Source organism: Loxodonta africana, chromosome 7, assembly GCF_030014295.1.
Source record: "Loxodonta africana isolate mLoxAfr1 chromosome 7, mLoxAfr1.hap2, whole genome shotgun sequence".
Classification (NCBI taxonomy): domain Eukaryota; kingdom Metazoa; phylum Chordata; class Mammalia; order Proboscidea; family Elephantidae; genus Loxodonta; species Loxodonta africana.
The window spans coordinates 258,471-278,708 of record NC_087348.1 but is presented as its reverse complement, the minus strand read 5'-3'; the positions used below and the strand labels follow the sequence as shown (position 1 = coordinate 278,708).

Here is a 20,238-nt window from a genome sequence, read left to right as displayed (position 1 = left end):
CCTTCTGCAGGACGCTTCTCTGGCCACGGCTGGGCACACCTAGGGGAAGGTGGGCGGCCCCAGCTGGCTGCACCTCCTGCTCCATGAAGCTGGGACAAGACTGAGATGCAGTGTTGCCAGCCCTCCCTGACTTGGCTGGTGTGGCTCCAGTGAGTCGGGCTGGGGGACCAAATCCTAGAAACAAAGGCTAGAAGACCCTTCAGTGAGGCTCTCTGGCACATTGAGGACACTGAGGAGCTGAGCCTGGGCCTCTGCTGGGTTGGGGGCTGCACATGGGGGGGTGGGGCCATCCTCACCCGGATCCAGGGGAAGAACATGCCTGGGGCAGATATAGAGCAGGGTGGGGAGTGGGCCTGCTGGCTGGGGGCAAGGGCGGATGGTGCACAAGGCCCCTCCCTCCACCCCCATTCTGCAGGAGAAGGGAGTCTCCCTGGGGAGGTGTTGAGATGTCTGGAGGACCCAGGCCACCCTGGGACCTTTCCCATGGCCAGCGTTCAGGCTTGTCTCAGAAAGCTGGCCCTTCTGGTACAGATGCACCGCCCTTTGGGGGGATCCCGGCACGTCTGGGTCCTAGCAGAGGGCAGGGTACCAGGTCCTGTCTGCTGAAGCCACTAGCTTGTCAACCTATGTTTTTTGTGACTATCCTGGACGCCCCCCCCGCCCCGTTTCATCCGTCCTAGAGTAAAAACTCCTGACTCTGTTAGAATAAAATGATTGTAGTGTAAAAAATCACAAACTTTAGTAAAGCAAAAAGAAAGTTTTATTTGGCATATACTCAAAAAGGACAAAAGTGGGAAACGGACCAGTTGCTGCCACAGCCAGGTCTGCCTGGTTCCAAGAATTGGTGAGTCATCAGCATATGTAAAAACACCCCAGAAGGGCAAAACCACTGGACGCTTCACCTTTTCAGATTGGCTAAAAACTGCTAGATCAACGGGATTCTACATTTTGAATCGTCTTTCTTAATAATCGCTGGTGCAGGTTTCAGTAACGACAGTCAGGAGGGTCTTCATTTATCCGACAAATCTTACTAAAGGTAATAAAAAAGATAAGAGTGGAAAGTATGCGGGTCTTTTGTGCTGTTTATGGTTTGTTTATGAGAAAGCTTCCCGACACGATGTTTTCCAAGACTGTTCTAGCTATTGTCTTTATACCTCTGGGCCCAGTTGATGTGTCCTGTGAGCCCTTGTGGGTTCAGCTTCAGCTGGGTCACATTTTAGGACAGGGAATAACGGCTCCAATATAATTTCCTAAATCAAAAGCAAAGAGATTTATCGGAAGTTCAAACACTGTTTGAACCGAGAAGCGTTCGGCTTCAAAGATGAAAACAACCCTTCCAAGCAGCTGCTGGGTACGGGTAACAGGAGTTTAAAAGGGCAAAAACCACCAGTAGAGGGGCATAGCTAAAACATTTCTGATTGTTGACAGCTGGTTTAGTCAGAACAGGGGTTGTGGAAAAGTAAAAGGTATTGTACGGAGGTTCAAAAACCATTTTTCAAGAGAGCTCCAGAGGTATCGGTATCTTTGACAATCTGCTTAACCACCAGGCGGTCCTCTGCTTCACACCTGTGCACGCCAAGTGATCTTAAGGCCATCCTGGCCCAGCCGGCATAGTGGCCCTACAGGGCGGGGTTCGGACTGCCGTCCCTAATCGCTGCACCACCAGGGCTCCAAGGTCGCTTCCCAGAAACAGTCGAGCTAACAAAGTGGGGTCCGGCCTCGGCTGAGCCAAGTGCCGTGAACGTCGGGGCGCTCTCGCAGCAGGGCGCTCTGCTGTGGCGGAGGGGCGCGCGCGACGCCGCCAGCTCACCCGGAGGCCCACGGAGGTGAGCACGAGGGGGCCCCGACGAGGACCCGGGGGCGGCCTGGTGGGGAGCCGGCGCCCGGGCCCCTCCTGGGTGGGACCGGGGACGCGCACCGGGCGGGAGCGGCGCCATGGCGCCCTCTACCGGCGGCCGGCGCAGTGCCCGGGCCCGGGGGACCAGCTGCCCCAGGACCAGACGTGGCCGGTGACCCCTCGGATGGCCGGTGCTCAGGGTGCCTGGCGCTGTCAGGTTTGGGCCGGAAGCCCACCCGAACTGCGCTAACTCGAGAGGCTGAAGAGGGTTCTGCCAGGTGATGAGACCTCGCCCTGCAGCCAGCAAGCAACTGGCGATGTGGAGCCTCTGAAAAATTGCAGGCGAGGCCTGATGCGTGATGAGGGCAGCTTGTCAGTTTGGAGGCCCCGGGTGCAGACCGCCGGGCTCACCCTGGCCCAGCAAAGCAGCAGGCTCCAGTCCGGGACTGCACCACCGGCCGAGGGTTCAGATGTGCGGGGGCCTGGCGTCCACGGGACAACTGGGGGTGTGAGGTCCGGGAGAGGTCGGCGAGGTTAGGGAGGTGGGCGGGGCTTTGGAGGGCTCCGCGGGGGCTCGGTTTCCTCTGGGGTGCACCTCCCTCCGGGGACTGGGCTCTCCTGGGCCATGGAGTGTGTGTGGGGTGGGGGTCCTGGCAGGGATTTTGTAAGTGGACAGTCAGGTCCTGGAGCAAGACAGGTCAGCTGGAGCCACCTCTAGTCCCGTAAAATGTTCCCAGGGCACACCCACGACTTAAATGGGGGTGTGGGTTCATCTGAACTACTTCCTGACCTAATCGGACCCCATCTTACTCTCGGCCCTCCCCCCCCCCCCAACCCCTCAGTAACTTGAGCCTCAGGAATGCATCCCGCCTCCTTAGTCTGTGGCCAATCTCAGTTATCCAAAGCCAGGAAATAGAAACTTCTGAGAATCGAAACTACTGGGGAAAGGAGAGTCTGAAACAGCCACCCCACACCAAACCGTGTCGGCTGCCGGTCATCTTTGGGCACCATGAACCATACTTCCCAACACTTCTTCCCGCACGCCGTCACCGGCTCGCTCTCAACCTCTGAGACGCTCAAGGAGGAGCACGAGGGGGCCGCGCTGGGGGTGCCCCTCGGCCTGGTACCCCACAACTCGGTGCCCATGACGTCCACCGTGATCAACATCCGCAGCGACACCTCCGTGCCGGACCATGTCGTCTGGTCCCTCTTCAACACGCTCTTCATGAACTTCTGCTGCCTGGGCTTCGTGGCCTTCGCCTACTCCGTGAAGGTGCGTGCAGGCGCCGCTGTGCCAGACACGTGGGGATTCTCCGCGCGGGTGGGAGTGGGCGCTCGGGTGACTTCTGCCAAAAAGGCCTGGGTGAGCGAGGGCATGTGTGTGGGTGTGTTTGTGTGTGTGCGCTATGGGCATGTGTGTGCCGGGCACCTGGCGGATTCTCCAGGAGGATGGGAGTGGGCACTGATTTCGGAGATATTATTGGAGCCATTAGTCCCTGTCCTTGAGCACAGAGAATGTGACACAGCTGAAGTTGATCTCACAAGGACACATCAGCTGGGTCCTGTGGTATAAAGACAATGACTAGGACAATCTTAGGAAACATCGTTAAGGAATATTTCACACCCGCAGCTGGAATCCACCAGCTGCTCCTTGGAAACCGTATGGGGCAGTTCTACTTTGTCCTGTAGGGTGGCTATGAGTGGGAATCCACTCGATGGCAATGGGTTTTCACACAAACTAATCAAACTGAGCACCAAGGACTTCCCACTCTTAGCTTTTTCTATTAGCATTTCGTGCACAGAAGGTCTGTTGGACCAGAAGCTGTCCTTACTGAAGCCTGTACCAGTCATTGTTAAGAAAGATGATTCAAAATGTAGAATTATAGTGATTTAGTTTTTTTTAGCCCATCTGTGAAAAGCTGAAGCTTTCAATGGCTTTGGCCGTTTGTGATGTTAATATATACTGACGAGACTGGTGATGGACAGACATGGCTCTGGCAGCATGCCAGCCCATGTTCCCTCTTCTGCATTATTCTGTAATATGTCCCTGGACTCGGGCAGACATTAGCTCTGGCAGTATACTTGTCTGTTTCCCACTTTTGCCTCTTTGAACATGTGCTGAATAAAACCTTTCTTTTTGCTTTTACTAAACTTTGTGATGTTTTACCCTAGAACAGCGCTCAAGGTGCCTTCCTCCTAGAAGGGCCCGGGGCTAGAAAGGGCCCGTGTGTGTACTTGTGTGAATATTTTTGTGTATCTCTCTTGTGTGTGCATTTTGTGTGTGCTTCTGTGTGTGTGTGTGTGTGTCTGTATCCTGGGGGATCCTTCCCAGAGGAGGTCAGCGATGATACAGTGCGGGGGGGGGGAGCGGGGGGGGGCATGGGGATGGTCATGATCAGCCATTGTTCCCACCACTTCCAAAGAAATGTTTCTCACAGTTAACAGAGAAGTTCATCCCTCGCCTCGCCTTAAGCCCCCAGGCTGGCTCCGAAAACACAAAGAACTCTCACTTGGGGACTTGAGGTGGAGGGCAGCAATGGGGCCACAGCAGAGGAAGGAGAAGCCCAGGGCTACCTGGAGGGACTGAGGGGCTGTGAGGAGGTCCCTTCCCCAGCAGGGAAGGACAGGAACTGCCCTGTTCAGGCTTTAGGGAACGGTGGGTGCCCCTGACGTGAGTGAGGGCTGGTACAGGCTGCACTGGGGACAGAGGACCAGGGTAACCTGAGTGCTGCACTGGGGACAGAGGACCAGGGTAACCTGAGTGCTACCATCAGCTCCTGGCTCCCAGCAGCTCCCCCCAGATACCCTCATCATCTTGTCTCCCCCAGTCTAGGGACCGGAAGATGGTGGGTGACTTGACGGGGGCCCAGAGCTACGCTTCCACCGCCAAATGCCTGAATATCACCGCCCTGGTCTTCAGCCTCCTGTTGGTCATCACTTTAATCATTGGTCTTATTACTCTCTTAATGAGGAGAGCAGCTTAACAGATGATAAAGAACCGTCAACACTATTAGTCGCTGCCCACTGCTGCAGCCCGAGCCCTCCCACTGCTGGCCCTGCATCCTGCCTGTTGACCCCCACCCCCTTTTACAGCAGTTTTCACATTTGTCTCTGTCTATGAATGAATTCAATAAAGTGCCTGTGTGTGTAACAGTGCTGTGACATCGCCTGGGCGGGGGGCGGGGGGGGTCTGCCCTGGTTCTCCAGCCTGGTCCTGAGCCTGAGCTGAGGCTGTGAACAGGGCGGGGCTCTCAGCAATCCTGTCTCTGGACCAGAGAGAAGGGAGAGCCCTTCCTTCTGCAGGACGCTTCTCTGGCCACGGCTGGGCACACCTAGGGGAAGGTGGGCGGCCCCAGCTGGCTGCACCTCCTGCTCCATGAAGCTGGGACAAGACTGAGATGCAGTGTTGCCAGCCCTCCCTGACTTGGCTGGTGTGGCTCCAGTGAGTCGGGCTGGGGGACCAAATCCTAGAAACAAAGGCTAGAAGACCCTTCAGTGAGGCTCTCTGGCACATTGAGGACACTGAGGAGCTGAGCCTGGGCCTCTGCTGGGTTGGGGGCTGCACATGGGGGGGTGGGGCCATCCTCACCCGGATCCAGGGGAAGAACATGCCTGGGGCAGATATAGAGCAGGGTGGGGAGTGGGCCTGCTGGCTGGGGGCAAGGGCGGATGGTGCACAAGGCCCCTCCCTCCACCCCCATTCTGCAGGAGAAGGGAGTCTCCCTGGGGAGGTGTTGAGATGTCTGGAGGACCCAGGCCACCCTGGGACCTTTCCCATGGCCAGCGTTCAGGCTTGTCTCAGAAAGCTGGCCCTTCTGGTACAGATGCACCGCCCTTTGGGGGGATCCCGGCACGTCTGGGTCCTAGCAGAGGGCAGGGTACCAGGTCCTGTCTGCTGAAGCCACTAGCTTGTCAACCTATGTTTTTTGTGACTATCCTGGACGCCCCCCCCGCCCCGTTTCATCCGTCCTAGAGTAAAAACTCCTGACTCTGTTAGAATAAAATGATTGTAGTGTAAAAAATCACAAACTTTAGTAAAGCAAAAAGAAAGTTTTATTTGGCATATACTCAAAAAGGACAAAAGTGGGAAACGGACCAGTTGCTGCCACAGCCAGGTCTGCCTGGTTCCAAGAATTGGTGAGTCATCAGCATATGTAAAAACACCCCAGAAGGGCAAAACCACTGGACGCTTCACCTTTTCAGATTGGCTAAAAACTGCTAGATCAACGGGATTCTACATTTTGAATCGTCTTTCTTAATAATCGCTGGTGCAGGTTTCAGTAACGACAGTCAGGAGGGTCTTCATTTATCCGACAAATCTTACTAAAGGTAATAAAAAAGATAAGAGTGGAAAGTATGCGGGTCTTTTGTGCTGTTTATGGTTTGTTTATGAGAAAGCTTCCCGACACGATGTTTTCCAAGACTGTTCTAGCTATTGTCTTTATACCTCTGGGCCCAGTTGATGTGTCCTGTGAGCCCTTGTGGGTTCAGCTTCAGCTGGGTCACATTTTAGGACAGGGAATAACGGCTCCAATATAATTTCCTAAATCAAAAGCAAAGAGATTTATCGGAAGTTCAAACACTGTTTGAACCGAGAAGCGTTCGGCTTCAAAGATGAAAACAACCCTTCCAAGCAGCTGCTGGGTACGGGTAACAGGAGTTTAAAAGGGCAAAAACCACCAGTAGAGGGGCATAGCTAAAACATTTCTGATTGTTGACAGCTGGTTTAGTCAGAACAGGGGTTGTGGAAAAGTAAAAGGTATTGTACGGAGGTTCAAAAACCATTTTTCAAGAGAGCTCCAGAGGTATCGGTATCTTTGACAATCTGCTTAACCACCAGGCGGTCCTCTGCTTCACACCTGTGCACGCCAAGTGATCTTAAGGCCATCCTGGCCCAGCCGGCATAGTGGCCCTACAGGGCGGGGTTCGGACTGCCGTCCCTAATCGCTGCACCACCAGGGCTCCAAGGTCGCTTCCCAGAAACAGTCGAGCTAACAAAGTGGGGTCCGGCCTCGGCTGAGCCAAGTGCCGTGAACGTCGGGGCGCTCTCGCAGCAGGGCGCTCTGCTGTGGCGGAGGGGCGCGCGCGACGCCGCCAGCTCACCCGGAGGCCCACGGAGGTGAGCACGAGGGGGCCCCGACGAGGACCCGGGGGCGGCCTGGTGGGGAGCCGGCGCCCGGGCCCCTCCTGGGTGGGACCGGGGACGCGCACCGGGCGGGAGCGGCGCCATGGCGCCCTCTACCGGCGGCCGGCGCAGTGCCCGGGCCCGGGGGACCAGCTGCCCCAGGACCAGACGTGGCCGGTGACCCCTCGGATGGCCGGTGCTCAGGGTGCCTGGCGCTGTCAGGTTTGGGCCGGAAGCCCACCCGAACTGCGCTAACTCGAGAGGCTGAAGAGGGTTCTGCCAGGTGATGAGACCTCGCCCTGCAGCCAGCAAGCAACTGGCGATGTGGAGCCTCTGAAAAATTGCAGGCGAGGCCTGATGCGTGATGAGGGCAGCTTGTCAGTTTGGAGGCCCCGGGTGCAGACCGCCGGGCTCACCCTGGCCCAGCAAAGCAGCAGGCTCCAGTCCGGGACTGCACCACCGGCCGAGGGTTCAGATGTGCGGGGGCCTGGCGTCCACGGGACAACTGGGGGTGTGAGGTCCGGGAGAGGTCGGCGAGGTTAGGGAGGTGGGCGGGGCTTTGGAGGGCTCCGCGGGGGCTCGGTTTCCTCTGGGGTGCACCTCCCTCCGGGGACTGGGCTCTCCTGGGCCATGGAGTGTGTGTGGGGTGGGGGTCCTGGCAGGGATTTTGTAAGTGGACAGTCAGGTCCTGGAGCAAGACAGGTCAGCTGGAGCCACCTCTAGTCCCGTAAAATGTTCCCAGGGCACACCCACGACTTAAATGGGGGTGTGGGTTCATCTGAACTACTTCCTGACCTAATCGGACCCCATCTTACTCTCGGCCCTCCCCCCGCTCCAACCCCTCAGTAACTTGAGCCTCAGGAATGCATCCCGCCTCCTTAGTCTGTGGCCAATCTCAGTTATCCAAAGCCAGGAAATAGAAACTTCTGAGAATCGAAACTACTGGGGAAAGGAGAGTCTGAAACAGCCACTCCACACCAAACCGTGTCGGCTGCCGGTCATCTTTGGGCACCATGAACCATACTTCCCAACACTTCTTCCCGCACGCCGTCCCTGGCTCGCTCTCAACCTCTGAGACGCTCAAGGAGGAGCACGAGGGGGCCGCGCTGGGGGTGCCCTTCGGCCTGGTACCCCACAACTCGGTGCCCATGACGTCCACCGTGATCAACATCCGCAGCGACACCTCCGTGCCGGACCATGTCGTCTGGTCCCTCTTCAACACGCTCTTCATGAACTTCTGCTGCCTGGGCTTCGTGGCCTTCGCCTACTCCGTGAAGGTGCGTGCAGGCGCCGCTGTGCCAGACACGTGGGGATTCTCCGCGCGGGTGGGAGTGGGCGCTCGGGTGACTTCTGCCAAAAAGGCCTGGGTGAGCGAGGGCATGTGTGTGGGTGTGTTTGTGTGTGTGCGCTATGGGCATGTGTGTGCCGGGCACCTGGCGGATTCTCCAGGAGGATGGGAGTGGGCACTGATTTCGGAGATATTATTGGAGCCATTAGTCCCTGTCCTTGAGCACAGAGAATGTGACACAGCTGAAGTTGATCTCACAAGGACACATCAGCTGGGTCCTGTGGTATAAAGACAATGACTAGGACAATCTTAGGAAACATCGTTAAGGAATATTTCATACCCGCAGCTGGAATCCACCGGCTGCTCCTTGGAAACCGTATGGGGCAGTTCTACTTTGTCCTGTAGGGTGGCTATGAGTGGGAATCCACTCGATGGCAATGGGTTTTCACACAAACTAATCAAACTGAGCACCAAGGACTTCCCACTCTTAGCTTTTTCTATTAGCATTTCGTGCACAGAAGGTCTGTTGGACCAGAAGCTGTCCTTACTGAAGCCTGTACCAGTCATTGTTAAGAAAGATGATTCAAAATGTAGAATTATGGTGATTTAGTTTTTTTTAGCCCATCTGTGAAAAGCTGAAGCTTTCAATGGCTTTGGCCGTTTGTGATGTTAATATATACTGACGAGACTGGTGATGGACAGACATGGCTCTGGCAGCGTGCCAGCCCATGTTCCCTCTTCTGCATTATTCTGTAATATGTCCCTGGACTCGGGCAGACATTAGCTCTGGCAGTATACTTGTCTGTTTCCCACTTTTGCCTCTTTGAACATGTGCTGAATAAAACCTTTCTTTTTGCTTTTACTAAACTTTGTAATGTTTTACCCTAGAACAGCGCTCAAGGTGCCTTCCTCCTAGAAGGGCCCGGGGCTAGAAAGGGCCCGTGTGTGTACTTGTGTGAATATTTTTGTGTATCTCTCTTGTGTGTGCATTTTGTGTGTGCTTCTGTGTGTGTGTGTGTGTGTGTCTGTATCCTGGGGGATCCTTCCCAGAGGAGGTCAGCGATGATACAGTGTGGGGGGGGGGAGCGGGGGGGGGCATGGGGATGGTCATGATCAGCCATCGTTCCCACCACTTCCAAAGAAATGTTTCTCACAGTTAACAGAGAAGTTCATCCCTCGCCTCGCCTTAAGCCCCCAGGCTGGCTCCGAAAACACAAAGAACTCTCACTTGGGGACTTGAGGTGGGGGGCAGCAATGGGGCCACAGCAGAGGAAGGAGAAGCCCAGGGCTACCTGGAGGGACTGAGGGGCTGTGAGGAGGTCCCTTCCCCAGCAGGGAAGGACAGGAACTGCCCTGTTCAGGCTTTAGGGAACGGTGGGTGTCCCTGACGTGAGTGAGGGCTGGTACAGGCTGCACTGGGGACAGAGGACCAGGGTAACCTGAGTGCTACCATCAGCTCCTGGCTCCCAGCAGCCCCCCCCCCTCCAGATACCCTCATCATCTTGTCTCCCCCAGTCTAGGGACCGGAAGATGGTGGGTGACTTGACGGGGGCCCAGAGCTACGCTTCCACCGCCAAATGCCTGAATATCACCGCCCTGGTCTTCAGCCTCCTGTTGGTCATCACTTTTATCATTGGTCTTATTACTCTCTTAATGAGGAGAGCAGCTTAACAGATGATAAAGAACCGTCAACACTATTAGTCGCTGCCCACTGCTGCAGCCCGAGCCCTCCCACTGCTGGCCCTGCATCCTGCCTGTTGACCCCCACCCCCTTTTACAGCAGTTTTCACATTTGTCTCTGTCTATGAATGAATTCAATAAAGTGCCTGTGTGTGTAACAGTGCTGTGACATCGCCTGGGCGGGGGGCGGGGGGGGTCTGCCCTGGTTCTCCAGCCTGGTCCTGAGCCTGAGCTGAGGCTGTGAACAGGGCGGGGCTCTCAGCAATCCTGTCTCTGGACCAGAGAGAAGGGAGAGCCCTTCCTTCTGCAGGACGCTTCTCTGGCCACGGCTGGGCACACCTAGGGGAAGGTGGGCGGCCCCAGCTGGCTGCACCTCCTGCTCCATGAAGCTGGGACAAGACTGAGATGCAGTGTTGCCAGCCCTCCCTGACTTGGCTGGTGTGGCTCCAGTGAGTCGGGCTGGGGGACCAATTCCTAGAAACAAAGGCTGGAAGACCCTTCAGTGAGGCTCTCTGGCACATTGAGGACACTGAGGAGCTGAGCCTGGGCCTCTGCTGGGTTGGGGGCTGCACATGGGGGGGTGGGGCCATCCTCACCCGGATCCAGGGGAAGAACATGCCTGGGGCAGATATGGAGCAGGATGGGAAGCGGGCCTGCTGGCTGGGGGCAAGGGCGGATGGTGCACAAGGCCCCTCCCTCCACCCCCATTCTGCAGGGGGAGGGAGTTTCCCTGGAGAGGTGTTGCAACAGGGGTTATGTCTGATAGCTGATCCTGTCTGCTGAAGCCAGTGACTTGTCACCCTATGTTTTCCATGCCCATCCTGGACTCCATCCTTCCCCCCACCTTTCAGCCCCCTTCTCCCCTAGTGGAGGGGTGCTCTGCAGCGACAACGGCGCTGCATATAATACCCGGTCACCCTGGAGTTCCATGGATGTGAGCACAAGCGGAGAAAGGGCACACTGGCCACACCTGGGTGGGACAAGGAACACACATTGGGTGGGAGAGGTGCTGTGGTGCCTTCTGCTAGTGGCCAGCACAGCCCCTACGTCTGGGGGACCAGCTGCCCCAGGACCGGTCCTGGGTGAATGGTGGCATCTAACGCCCCCTCAGATGGGAGACACTCAGGATAGCCTAGTGCGGTCAGGTTTGAACCAGAAGCCCACCTGAGTTGCGCTAACTTGAGAGGCTGAAGAGTCTGGCAGGTGACAAGACCCCCTTGTGCAGCCAGCAAGCAACTGGCCCTGTGGAGCCTTTCAAGAACTGCAGGCAGGCCTGATGCGTGATGAGGGCGGACTTCTCAGTTTGGAGCCCCCAGTGCAGACTGGAAACCCTGGTGGTGTAGTAGTTAAGTGCTATGGCTGGTAATGGAGAGGTCAGCAGTTGAAGTCCACCAGGTGCTCCTTGGAAACTATGGGGCAGTTCTGATGCACTCCATAGCAACAGCTTTGGGTTCTTTTTGGGTTAGGTGCAGACCACCGGGCTCACCCTGGCCCAGCAGAGCAGCAGGCTCCAGTCTGGGACTGCACCACCGGCCGGGCAGAGGGTTCAGATGTGCGGGGGCCCGACGTCCACAGGACAATTGGGGGTGTGAGGTCCGGGAGAGGTGGGCAAGATTAGGGAGGTGGGCGGGGCTTTGGAGGGCTCCCCGGGGGCTCGGTTTCCTCTGGCGTGCACTTCCCTCTGAGGGCTGAGTTTTCCTGGACCGTGGAGTGTGTGTGGGGTGGGGGGGGGAACCTGGCAAGGGTCTGGAAAGTGGACAGTGAGGTCCTGCAGCAGGCCGGGGCCGGAGAGAGGCCAGCGGGGGCCACCCCTAGTCCCGTAAAATGTTCCCAGGGCCCACCCACGCCTTAAATGGGGGTGTGGGTTCGCCGGAACTATTTCCTGACCTAAGGGGACCCCACCTTAGCCTTCAGCCTTCCCCGCCCCTCCTCCCGCCCCCGGAGTAACTTGAACCTCAGGAATGCGTCCCGCCTCCTTAGTCTGTGGCCAATCTCAATTATCCAAAGCCAGGAAATAGAAACTGCTGAGAAATCGAAACTACTGGGGAAAGGAGACTCTGAAACTGCGACCCCACACCAAACCCTGTCGGCTGCGGGTCATCTTTGGGCACCATGAACCATACTTCCCAACACTTCTTCCCGCACGCCGTCACCGGCTCGCTCTCAACCTATGAGACGCTCAAGGAGGAGCACGAGGGGGCCGCGCTGGGGGTGCCCCTCGGCCCGGTACCCCACAACTCGGCGCCCATGACGTCCACCGTGATCAACATCCGCAGCGACACCTCCGTGCCGGACCATGTCGTCTGGTCCCTCTTCAACACGCTCTTCATGAACTTCTGCTGCCTGGGCTTCGTGGCCTTCGCCTACTCCGTGAAGGTGCGTGCAGGCGCCGCTGTGCCAGACACGTGGGGATTCTCCGCGCGGGTGGGAGTGGGCGCTTGGGGTGCTCTCCTCCCAGACGGGCCTGTGTGGGTCCATGTGTGAATGTTTTTATGTGTGTGTTTCTCTCGTGTGTGTGTGCTTCTGAGAGAGTATGTGTGACTGTGTCTTGGGGGGTTCCTTCCCAGCGTAGGTCAGGGATGACGCTTCAGGGATTGCATGGGGATGGTCGTGATCAGTCCTTGTTCTCACAACTTCCAAAAAAATGTTTCTTACAGCTAACAGAGAAGTTCATCTCTCTGGTTAGGCCCCCAGACTGACTCCGAAAACGCAAAGAGCTCTCACTCGGGGACCTGAGGGTGGGGGGCAGCGCTGGGACCCCAGCAGATGGAGAGGAGCCCGAGGCTCCCTGCAGGGACTGAGGAGCTGTGAGGAGGTCCCTCCCCCAGCAAGGAGAGACAGATGCTGTCATGCTTGGGCTCTAGGGAGCTGTGGGGGTCCCCCATGTGGGCGAGGGCCAGTGCAGGCTGCACTGGGGATGGAGAACCAGGGGGACCTGAGTGCTGACGTCAGCTCCTGGCTCCCAGCCGCTCCTTCCCCAGGTCCCCTCATCATCTTGTCTCCCCCAGTCTAGGGACCGGAAGATGGTGGGCGACGTGACCGGGGCCCAGAGCTATGCGTCCACTGCCAAGTGCCTGAATATCATTGCCCTGGTCGTCAGCCTCCTACTGACCATCGGGTTCATCATTCTTTTAGCCACTGGTGCGGTGGTGAGCCTCCAAGCCATTTCACAGATGACAGAGAACCATGGGGGCTACTAGTCGCTGCAGCCGGAGCCCTCCGGCCCCCCACCGCTGGCCCTGCATGCTGCCCCACCCCCTTTTACAGCAGTTTTCACATTTGTATCTGTCTATAAATGAATCCAATAAAGTGCCTGTGTGTGCAGCAGTGCCGTGACATTGCCCGGGGAAGGGGCCCTGCCCTGAGTCTCCAGTCTGGTCCTGAGCCTGAGCTGAGGGGGTCGCCCCACCTTGTCCCACCACCAACCAGGCTGGGCTGAGAAAGCAGGGCACACCCTCAGGCCTGGCTGTTCTGGCCTCAGGTGGGGCTGTAGCTGGGCTGGCATCCTTGGTGGGGGTCCCTTCAACCCTGAGGTCTGAACCCTGATGCGGGGAGATGGCACTGGGAGCACAGGACCCTTGAACCCAATGATGCCCCCCTGGCCTCACAGGGCACAGTGGACCCTGACTCAAGCACTCTGTGGGATGTTTGGGTCAAGGGGTCACCTCTCTTTGAGTACACCTGGACAATAGCCGTTCTGATATGGCTGTGAATGGGGTGGGGCTCCCAGAGATCTGTGGTCTCTGGAGTAGAAAGAAGGGAGAGCACCTGCTTCTAAAGGGTCCTCTGGCCACTGCCAGGGACACCGAGGGGAAGGTAGATGGCCCCAGCTGGCTGTGCCTTTTGCTCCGTGGCACTGGGCTGAGGCAGAAGCTCCTCCTGACTCAGCTGGTAGGGCTGGTGGACGAAGTCCTGGAACCAAAGGCAGGTGGCCCCTGCAGGGAGGGTCTCCAGCAGATAGAGGACACAAGCACTGGGCTTTGGTCTCTGCTGGGATGGAGGCTTCAAGTCAGGGAGGTGGGGCTGTCCTTGCTCAGACCCAGGGGAAGAACCTGCCTGGTGTAGACATGGAGCAGGGTGAGGAGTGGTCTGCTGGCTGGGGCACTGGCAAATGGTGCTGGCCATAGCCTCTCCTTCCACACCCTGAAGGGCAGGCTCCCTGGGGAGGTCGTGAGATTTCTGGGGGGCCCAGGTCATACTAGGATCCTCCCCATGAGGGCACCTTCAGGCTGGTCTCAGGGGGTGGGCCCTCTGACACAGATGTCCAGTCCTTTGGGGGGTGTCCCAGCACATCTTGAGTTCCAGCAGAGGGGACCATGACTGGTCCTTTCTGCTGAAGCTCTTGGCTTGCCCTCCTGTTTCTCCTGGAGAATCCCGGGTCTATCCTGGACCCTACCCCCTCACCTTTCGTGCTCGTTCCCCCTCCCGCAATGCCATACTCCAAGACCCCTCCCATGGGTGGACACACTGCTGTGGCCGAGGGGCACACACAGTGGCACTCTCTGCTGTGAGAGACAGGGAGGCCTGACCAGGATGGGGAGATGAGACAGTAGGGAGAGGGCTCAGACAACCCTGCCTGGGTGGGGACCCAGAACGTTCTCTGAAGAGGGAGCGGGGCTGTGGCGTCTTCTACTGGTGGCCAGCCAGCCCCCTGGCCTGGGGGACCAGTTGCCCCAGGATTCAACCCATCCAGAATGGTTGGGTCCAATGTCCCCTAGGAAGGGCCTGGCACTGTCGGGTTTGGGCTGGAAGCCCACCTGAACTGCACTAACTTGAGAGGGTGAAGACGGTCCTGCCAGGTGATGAGACGCCCCCCTCCTGCAGCCAGCAAGCAACTGGCAATGTGGAGCCTCTGAAAAATTGCAGGCGAGGCCTGATGCGTAATGAGTGCGGACTTGTCAGTTTGGAGGCCCCGGGTGCAGACCACCGGGCTCACTCTGGCCCAGCAAAGCAGGAACTGCACAACTGGCCCAGGGTTCAGATGTGCAGAGGCCCAGAGTCCACGGGACAATTGGGGGTGTGATGTTGGGGGACATGTGGGCGAGGCTAGGGAGGTGGGTGAGGCCGCAGAAGGTGGATGGAGGTGGGGGGTAGGAGGACCGGACCTAGGAGGTGATAGGGACAGGGGAAGAAGAGGGGTGGGGGGAGGAGGGGCAGGGAAGTGAAAGGGTTGGGGAGGTAGGAGGCACAGGAAGACGTCCCTTAGAGAAAATAAACTTCCCGCTCTTCCCCCTGATGAGGTCTGGGGAAGACAGGGACAGGCCTCCCTGAGATCCTGCAGTCAGGATATCCCCCGGGGTGGGGGGAAATGAGGGCGGAGAGGAACATGGAGCTGCACCTCCTGGCCCCGGACTCTTCGGGTCTCTGTGCTTGCTACCCAAGCCGGCAGTGGCCTTGAAATGCCCTCTGCTGGAAGGCAGTCAGGGCCCAGGACCGACCAAGGCCGGAAACCGCCCAAACACTCTGGGTCCTGAGAAATGTGGTGTACTCCCTCAGAAGGGAAGGGTGTGGTCGGTACGCCTCCCCTCAGGAAGCTCCAGACAGCCCCTTGGGCCGGCTCCAGCCTCGGCATCCTGGGACTGTTTGGAGATTGGAGGTGGGGGGGGGGTTCCTATGGGAAAAGGGACAGGGAAATGGTGGAGCTGGAATATTCTAGGTTGTGGTAAGTACGTGGGCTACAAGGGGGTGCGGGGGGGTGGCAATCTGTGTACAGAAATTCCAGGTAAAAAAGGGGAGGTAAGTATGGGAGGGTAAAGGTAATGAAATGGCAGAACATGGTAACTGTTGGGGGGCTTATTTTACTAGTCTGCTTGCTGTGTAGTGTTAAAAATTTTGCATAATAAAAGAACAGTGGAGCTGCAAAGGGCGAACTCCCAACTAAAGGAGGTATACTTGGCCAGCCAGCGGCTGGTGAAGGTGAGGACCCTGGACAGGGCCCCTGACTCGCAGATGGCATCTGGGCTGAGGCACTGGAATCTTGAGTCCCTCAGCCCCCTGACCCCTCTGAGCTGCCCAGGCCCCTTTCCTGTTAAGAGCCCCGCCCCACCTGCCCCAGGCTGCAGAGATCCCACCCCCGTGTTCCTTGCAGCGTGCTCTCTCTCTGTCAGTGCCTGCCCTGGGACTCCTGACATTAGCTCAAAGCAGGGTTGAGTGACAACGGGACCCCATGGAGATGGGCTTTCTGCCATCACCATGTAGCCTCAAACTTCACTCACTGTTAATGTGTGGATCCTACTGTTGATGTGAGCCACTAACTTCCCACACTCATGGGGAAGCTGTGAGGCTTCAATATTTTAGGGAACCTAGATTTCTGCATACTTTTAAAAGCCACCACAAGCCTATGAGAGAAGAAAGTGATTAAATTCCAAGGAGCTGCAGGACCTGGCCCACATGTGCCAGGAGGGAGGCCACGGGGCCGGACTCAGGGTGGTGGCTGCTGAATAGACAGAGGTAATCGATGTGGAAGCACACTCTGGAATTCAGGCTTAACACCGTGTGACACCCCCTCCCCAGGCGGATCCGAGAAAACCGGAAAAAGCCACGCCCCCACTAATGAGATGGCAGTGTCGGAGCGGTCGCACACGGTCGGGAGGGGACCGAGAGGTCCGGGAAGAGGAAGTGCCGGAGCTGATAGAGCCGGAAAGGCCCAACCCTGACCGCGCCGGCCATCCGAGGGGACGTCCCACCCGCCCCCCACGCGGGCCTGGTCCCCCGCCGGCTCGTCCACAGACCCGGGCCCGCGCCGGCCGCGCGCAGGGGCGTCGTTGCCCGGCTCCCTCTGCCCAGCGCGTTCTCTGTTCCCTCGCAGTCGGGGTCGGGCGTCGCCCCTCGTTCTCACCCCAGAGTATGCACAGGAAGGCGGGCGCCCCTCCCACAGCGGAGCGCCCACCAGAGGGAGGGGCCCTGGAGTTAGGGTGCTGCGTGGGAAGGGAGTGAATGGTCGGAGCTGAGGCGGGGTCCACGATGCGGCCTGGAAGCACAGGGGGAACACAGACACCGCAGACGTCGTCCCCTCCGATAGTACCCAGACATGGCCGGATCCTCCATGACCTCCTGGCGAGGTCAGAGTGAGAAGGACCCAACCCCTCAGACCAGCCTGAGGGTGGGTCTGGACCTCCCAGACACCTCACTGCCTCCCCAGGGAGCCTGCCCCCTTCCCTCACTCTGCAGGACATTGAGAGAAGCCACCTGTGCCCATTGGCCTCTGCCCCAGCCAGCAGGCCTGCTCCCTCTGGGGGACCAAGAAGGAATATCTGCCCAGGGCAAGTTATTCCCCTGGATGTCTCCACCAAGGTGCAGCCCCACCCCAGCAGAAGCCCAGGCCCAGTACCTCAGTGTCCTCAATGTGCCAGAGACCCTTCCTGGAAGCACTGCTCCCCCTGCACCCCGCCATATTTGGTTCCAGGAATTGGTCCCTCAGCACTCAGGGTTTCTGTCCAAGGGGCTGAGAGACCACCAGGACTGACCACTGGTTCCACAGACACCTCACAACTGAGGGCTATGCCCACCACCAGGCCCTGGCTGCTCCTCACAGGAGCAGGGACAGGGTAGTTGTGCCCACAGGAGGCAGCACACCAGGAAGGGACAACAGCTGGGTGGCCCAGGAGGGGCAGCGAGGGCCAGGCTCCATCAGATCTATGCACCTCCAGACCCAAGAGTCACAGTGCCTTCCAGGGGATGGGAGGGTGCTGAGATACACACCCGGCAACCGGCTGACAGTCGGGGGTCTTCTTTGGGGCCAGGAGTGTTCTGTACCCAGTGCTGCCCCCCAGAGAAGACCACCCTGTATCAGGGTTCTGACCTCAGGGTTGGAGGGACCCGCATTCAGTACCCCAATCCAGCTACAGCCCCACCTGAGGCCAGAACAGCCAAGCCTGAGGGTGTGCCCTGCTTTCTCAGCCCAGCCTGGTTGGTGGTGGGACAAGGTGGGGCGACCCCCTCAGCTCAGGCTCAGGACCAGACTGGAGACTCAGGGCAGGGCCCGCTCCCCGGGCAATGTCACGGCACTGTTGCACGTACAGGCACTTTATTGGATTCATTTATAGACAGATACAAATGTGAAAACTGCTGTAAAAGGGGGTGGGGCAGCATGCAGGGCCAGCGGTGGGGGGCCGGAGGGCTCCGGCTGCATCGACTAGTAGCCCCCATGGTTCTGCAACATCTGTGAAATGGCTTGGAGGCTCACCACCGCACCAGTGGCTAAAAGAATGATGAACCCGATGGTCAGTAGGAGGCTGAAGACCATGGCAATGACATTCAGGCACTTGGCAGTGGACGCGTAGCTCTGGGCCCCGGTCACGTCGCCCACCATCTTCTGGTCCCTAGACTGGGGGAGACAAGGTGATGAGGGGACCTGGGGAGGGACCGGCTGGGAGCCAGGAGCTGACGTCAGCACTTAGGTCCCCCTGGTCCTCCATTCCTCGTACAGCCTGCACTGGCCCTCACCCACATGGGGGATCCCCACAGCTCCCTAGAGCCCAAGCATGACAGTACCTGTCCCTCCCTGCTGGTGGAGGGACCTCCTCATAGCCCCTCAGTCCCCCCAGGGAGTCTGGGGCTCCTTTCCCTCTGCTGGGGTATGGCGCTTTCCCCCCAGGTTCCCAAGTCTGTGCACGTGGTGTTTTCTGAGCCAGCCTGGGGGCCTGTGGGATGAATTTCGTTATTAGCCTGTGAGGGAGGGTGAAGTCCTTGGGGCCATGGGAGTAAAGGCTGACCATGGCTATCCCCATGCTCCCCCTGCAGCGTCACCATGAACCTATGCTGGGACTGACTCCCCAAGACACAGACACACAGACACATAAAAGAGAGACAGACGCACACATATACTCAAGGACACAGATCCTTGCTCACCCCAGACCTCTGTGGGCAGTGGGCAACCCGAGTGCAGCTGACGCTCTCGTGGAGAATGACACGTGCACCTTCACGGAGTAGGCGAAGGCCACGAGGCCCAGGCAGCAGCAGCTCATGAAGAGCGTGTTGAAGAGGGACCAGACGACGTGGTCAGGCACGGAGGTGTCGCTGCGGATGTTGAACACCGTGGATGTGATAGGTGCAGAACTGAGGGGCGCCCCCAGCACAGCCACTTCATGCTCCTCCTTGACCATCTCCTGGGTTGGGGGGAAGCAGTGCTGTGAGCTTGAAGGAGGGTTTGAAAGTGCGCTTTTTGACGCTGAGACCAGTTGTTAGTGAGGTCCAATGCTGAGACCCTACCTCCCAGGGCCCTCCCTTTCTGAAGTAGTTTGCATTTTTCCAAAGTTTCTATTTCCTGCTGTTTTGTAAATTGAAGAATTGGCCAGAAACTAAGGAGGGCGGAACAAGTTCCTGAGGCTCAAATTACTGTCAGGCTGGGTGAGAGGAAGGGCTGAGGGCTATGGGGGAGGTGGGGACTGTTAGGTCAGGAAGTTACTTGGCTGCCCCCCAATTTCCCCTTCAGGGTGTGAGCGGGCCCTGGGAACAGTTTCCAGACTGGGGGTCACCACTGTACACTTCCCCACTGTCCCTCAGCCTGCTGTGTGTCCTCACTGTTCCCTTGCAGGGCCCCTGCCAGGCCCCCACACTCCGGATGCCCTGAGGGAGGTGGACCCCCAGAGGAGGCTGAGCCTCTAGAGGAAGGTGGACCCTCAGAGGGACTCCTCCCAAGCTCACACTCACCTGGCTCAGGTCTCCCTTGCTGCAATCCTTTGCCCTTTCCTAGGGCCAAAGTCCATGCTCCAGGTGGGGATTCAAGAGTCCCTAAAACTCAGTGTGGCTCCTGGTTACAGGTCAGAGATTCAGGACCAAGGCTGGCTTCCTCACAGGAACCCCCAGACCCCCTCCCAGGGTCCCTGGGAATGGGGTACGGGACACCTCCTGACGAGAGGAGGAGCGGTGGTGGGTGGCAGGGATGGACCAGGGGGAGCACAGGGCCTCAAGGTGTACCCCCCTCCCCCTGCCCCTCATCATTTATGCAGGTGTGTGGTGGGGGTGCTCCGTGGCTGTCAGGCTTGTGCCTCCCTTTTCAGGGGGAGGCTGTGTCAGCTCAGAGCCAGCACAGGGGCATCTGATCACCCACAGGGCCAGGTTGTCCCCCTGCTGTCTGAGCCTTTACCTGCCTAGAGATTGTGTGGGGTGTGTGTCCTGTTGCAGACCTATCGTCCTTCACCTGGAGGCACAGGTGGGTCAAGGCTCCCAGACCAGCCTCAAGGTGCCCCTCTCTGCAGTTACAGTCTCCATGGTACCCAACACTTCCTGTTTGCGTTATTGTTCTCAGCCGTGTAAGTAACTCCTAGTATTAACTCTTTTGTTGAAGCACCTCATGCGGCTTCTGTG

The 20,238-nt window shown here is 58.1% G+C and overlaps 4 protein-coding genes across 8 annotated transcripts; 3 read left to right on the top strand and 1 right to left on the bottom strand.

The window, feature by feature from the left end:
• Nucleotides 1-2,451: 2,451 nt before the first annotated feature.
• LOC135231599 (interferon-induced transmembrane protein 3-like) lies at nt 2,452-5,000 on the top strand. Its single transcript, XM_064287474.1, has 2 exons — nt 2,452-3,110; nt 4,666-5,000. The coding sequence occupies exons 1-2, from the start codon at nt 2,847-2,849 to the stop codon at nt 4,819-4,821; spliced, it is 420 nt and encodes a 139-aa protein (XP_064143544.1). The 5' UTR covers nt 2,452-2,846; the 3' UTR covers nt 4,822-5,000.
• Nucleotides 5,001-7,906: 2,906 nt separating this feature from the next.
• On the top strand, nt 7,907-10,101 carry LOC135231598 (interferon-induced transmembrane protein 3-like). Its single transcript, XM_064287472.1, has 2 exons — nt 7,907-8,239; nt 9,766-10,101. Exons 1-2 carry the CDS (start codon nt 7,976-7,978, stop codon nt 9,919-9,921), a joined length of 420 nt encoding a protein of 139 aa, XP_064143542.1. The 5' UTR covers nt 7,907-7,975; the 3' UTR covers nt 9,922-10,101.
• Nucleotides 10,102-11,927: 1,826 nt separating this feature from the next.
• On the top strand, nt 11,928-13,562 carry LOC100655803 (interferon-induced transmembrane protein 3-like). Its single transcript, XM_003423067.4, has 2 exons — nt 11,928-12,306; nt 12,939-13,562. The coding sequence occupies exons 1-2, from the start codon at nt 12,043-12,045 to the stop codon at nt 13,128-13,130; spliced, it is 456 nt and encodes a 151-aa protein (XP_003423115.1). The 5' UTR covers nt 11,928-12,042; the 3' UTR covers nt 13,131-13,562.
• Nucleotides 13,563-17,933: 4,371 nt separating this feature from the next.
• On the bottom strand, nt 17,934-19,229 carry LOC100655518 (interferon-induced transmembrane protein 3-like). Of its 5 annotated transcripts, none has more exons than XM_023542198.2 (3): nt 18,781-19,226; nt 18,424-18,572; nt 17,936-18,298 (listed from the first exon to the last, which is right to left on the bottom strand). In XM_023542198.2, exons 1-2 carry the CDS (start codon nt 19,032-19,034, stop codon nt 18,464-18,466), a joined length of 363 nt encoding a protein of 120 aa, XP_023397966.1. In that variant the 5' UTR covers nt 19,035-19,226; the 3' UTR covers nt 17,936-18,298; nt 18,424-18,463. The 5 variants fall into 5 exon arrangements, with proteins under 5 accessions (XP_023397967.1, XP_023397966.1, XP_023397965.1 ...); XM_023542197.2 differs by having other exon boundaries at nt 17,937-18,256; XM_023542199.2 differs by lacking the exon at nt 18,424-18,572 and having other exon boundaries at nt 17,934-18,298; nt 18,788-19,229.
• Nucleotides 19,230-20,238: the final 1,009 nt, after the last annotated feature.

Bases quoted from the DNA above. Each gene is read 5' to 3' on its own strand.
- LOC135231599 (XM_064287474.1), top strand. From the start codon at position 2,847: ATGAACCATACTTCCCAACACTTCTTCCCGCACGCCGTCACCGGCTCG. The intron at 3,111-4,665 runs GTGCGTGCAGGC...TGTCTCCCCCAG, and splicing joins CCTTCGCCTACTCCGTGAAG to TCTAGGGACCGGAAGATGGT.
- LOC135231598 (XM_064287472.1), top strand. From the start codon at position 7,976: ATGAACCATACTTCCCAACACTTCTTCCCGCACGCCGTCCCTGGCTCG. The intron at 8,240-9,765 runs GTGCGTGCAGGC...TGTCTCCCCCAG, and splicing joins CCTTCGCCTACTCCGTGAAG to TCTAGGGACCGGAAGATGGT.
- LOC100655803 (XM_003423067.4), top strand. From the start codon at position 12,043: ATGAACCATACTTCCCAACACTTCTTCCCGCACGCCGTCACCGGCTCG. The intron at 12,307-12,938 runs GTGCGTGCAGGC...TGTCTCCCCCAG, and splicing joins CCTTCGCCTACTCCGTGAAG to TCTAGGGACCGGAAGATGGT.
- LOC100655518 (XM_023542198.2), bottom strand. From the start codon at position 19,034: ATGGTCAAGGAGGAGCATGAAGTGGCTGTGCTGGGGGCGCCCCTCAGT. The intron at 18,573-18,780 runs GTGAGCAAGGAT...TTCATCCCACAG, and splicing joins ACTGCCCACAGAGGTCTGGG to GCCCCCAGGCTGGCTCAGAA.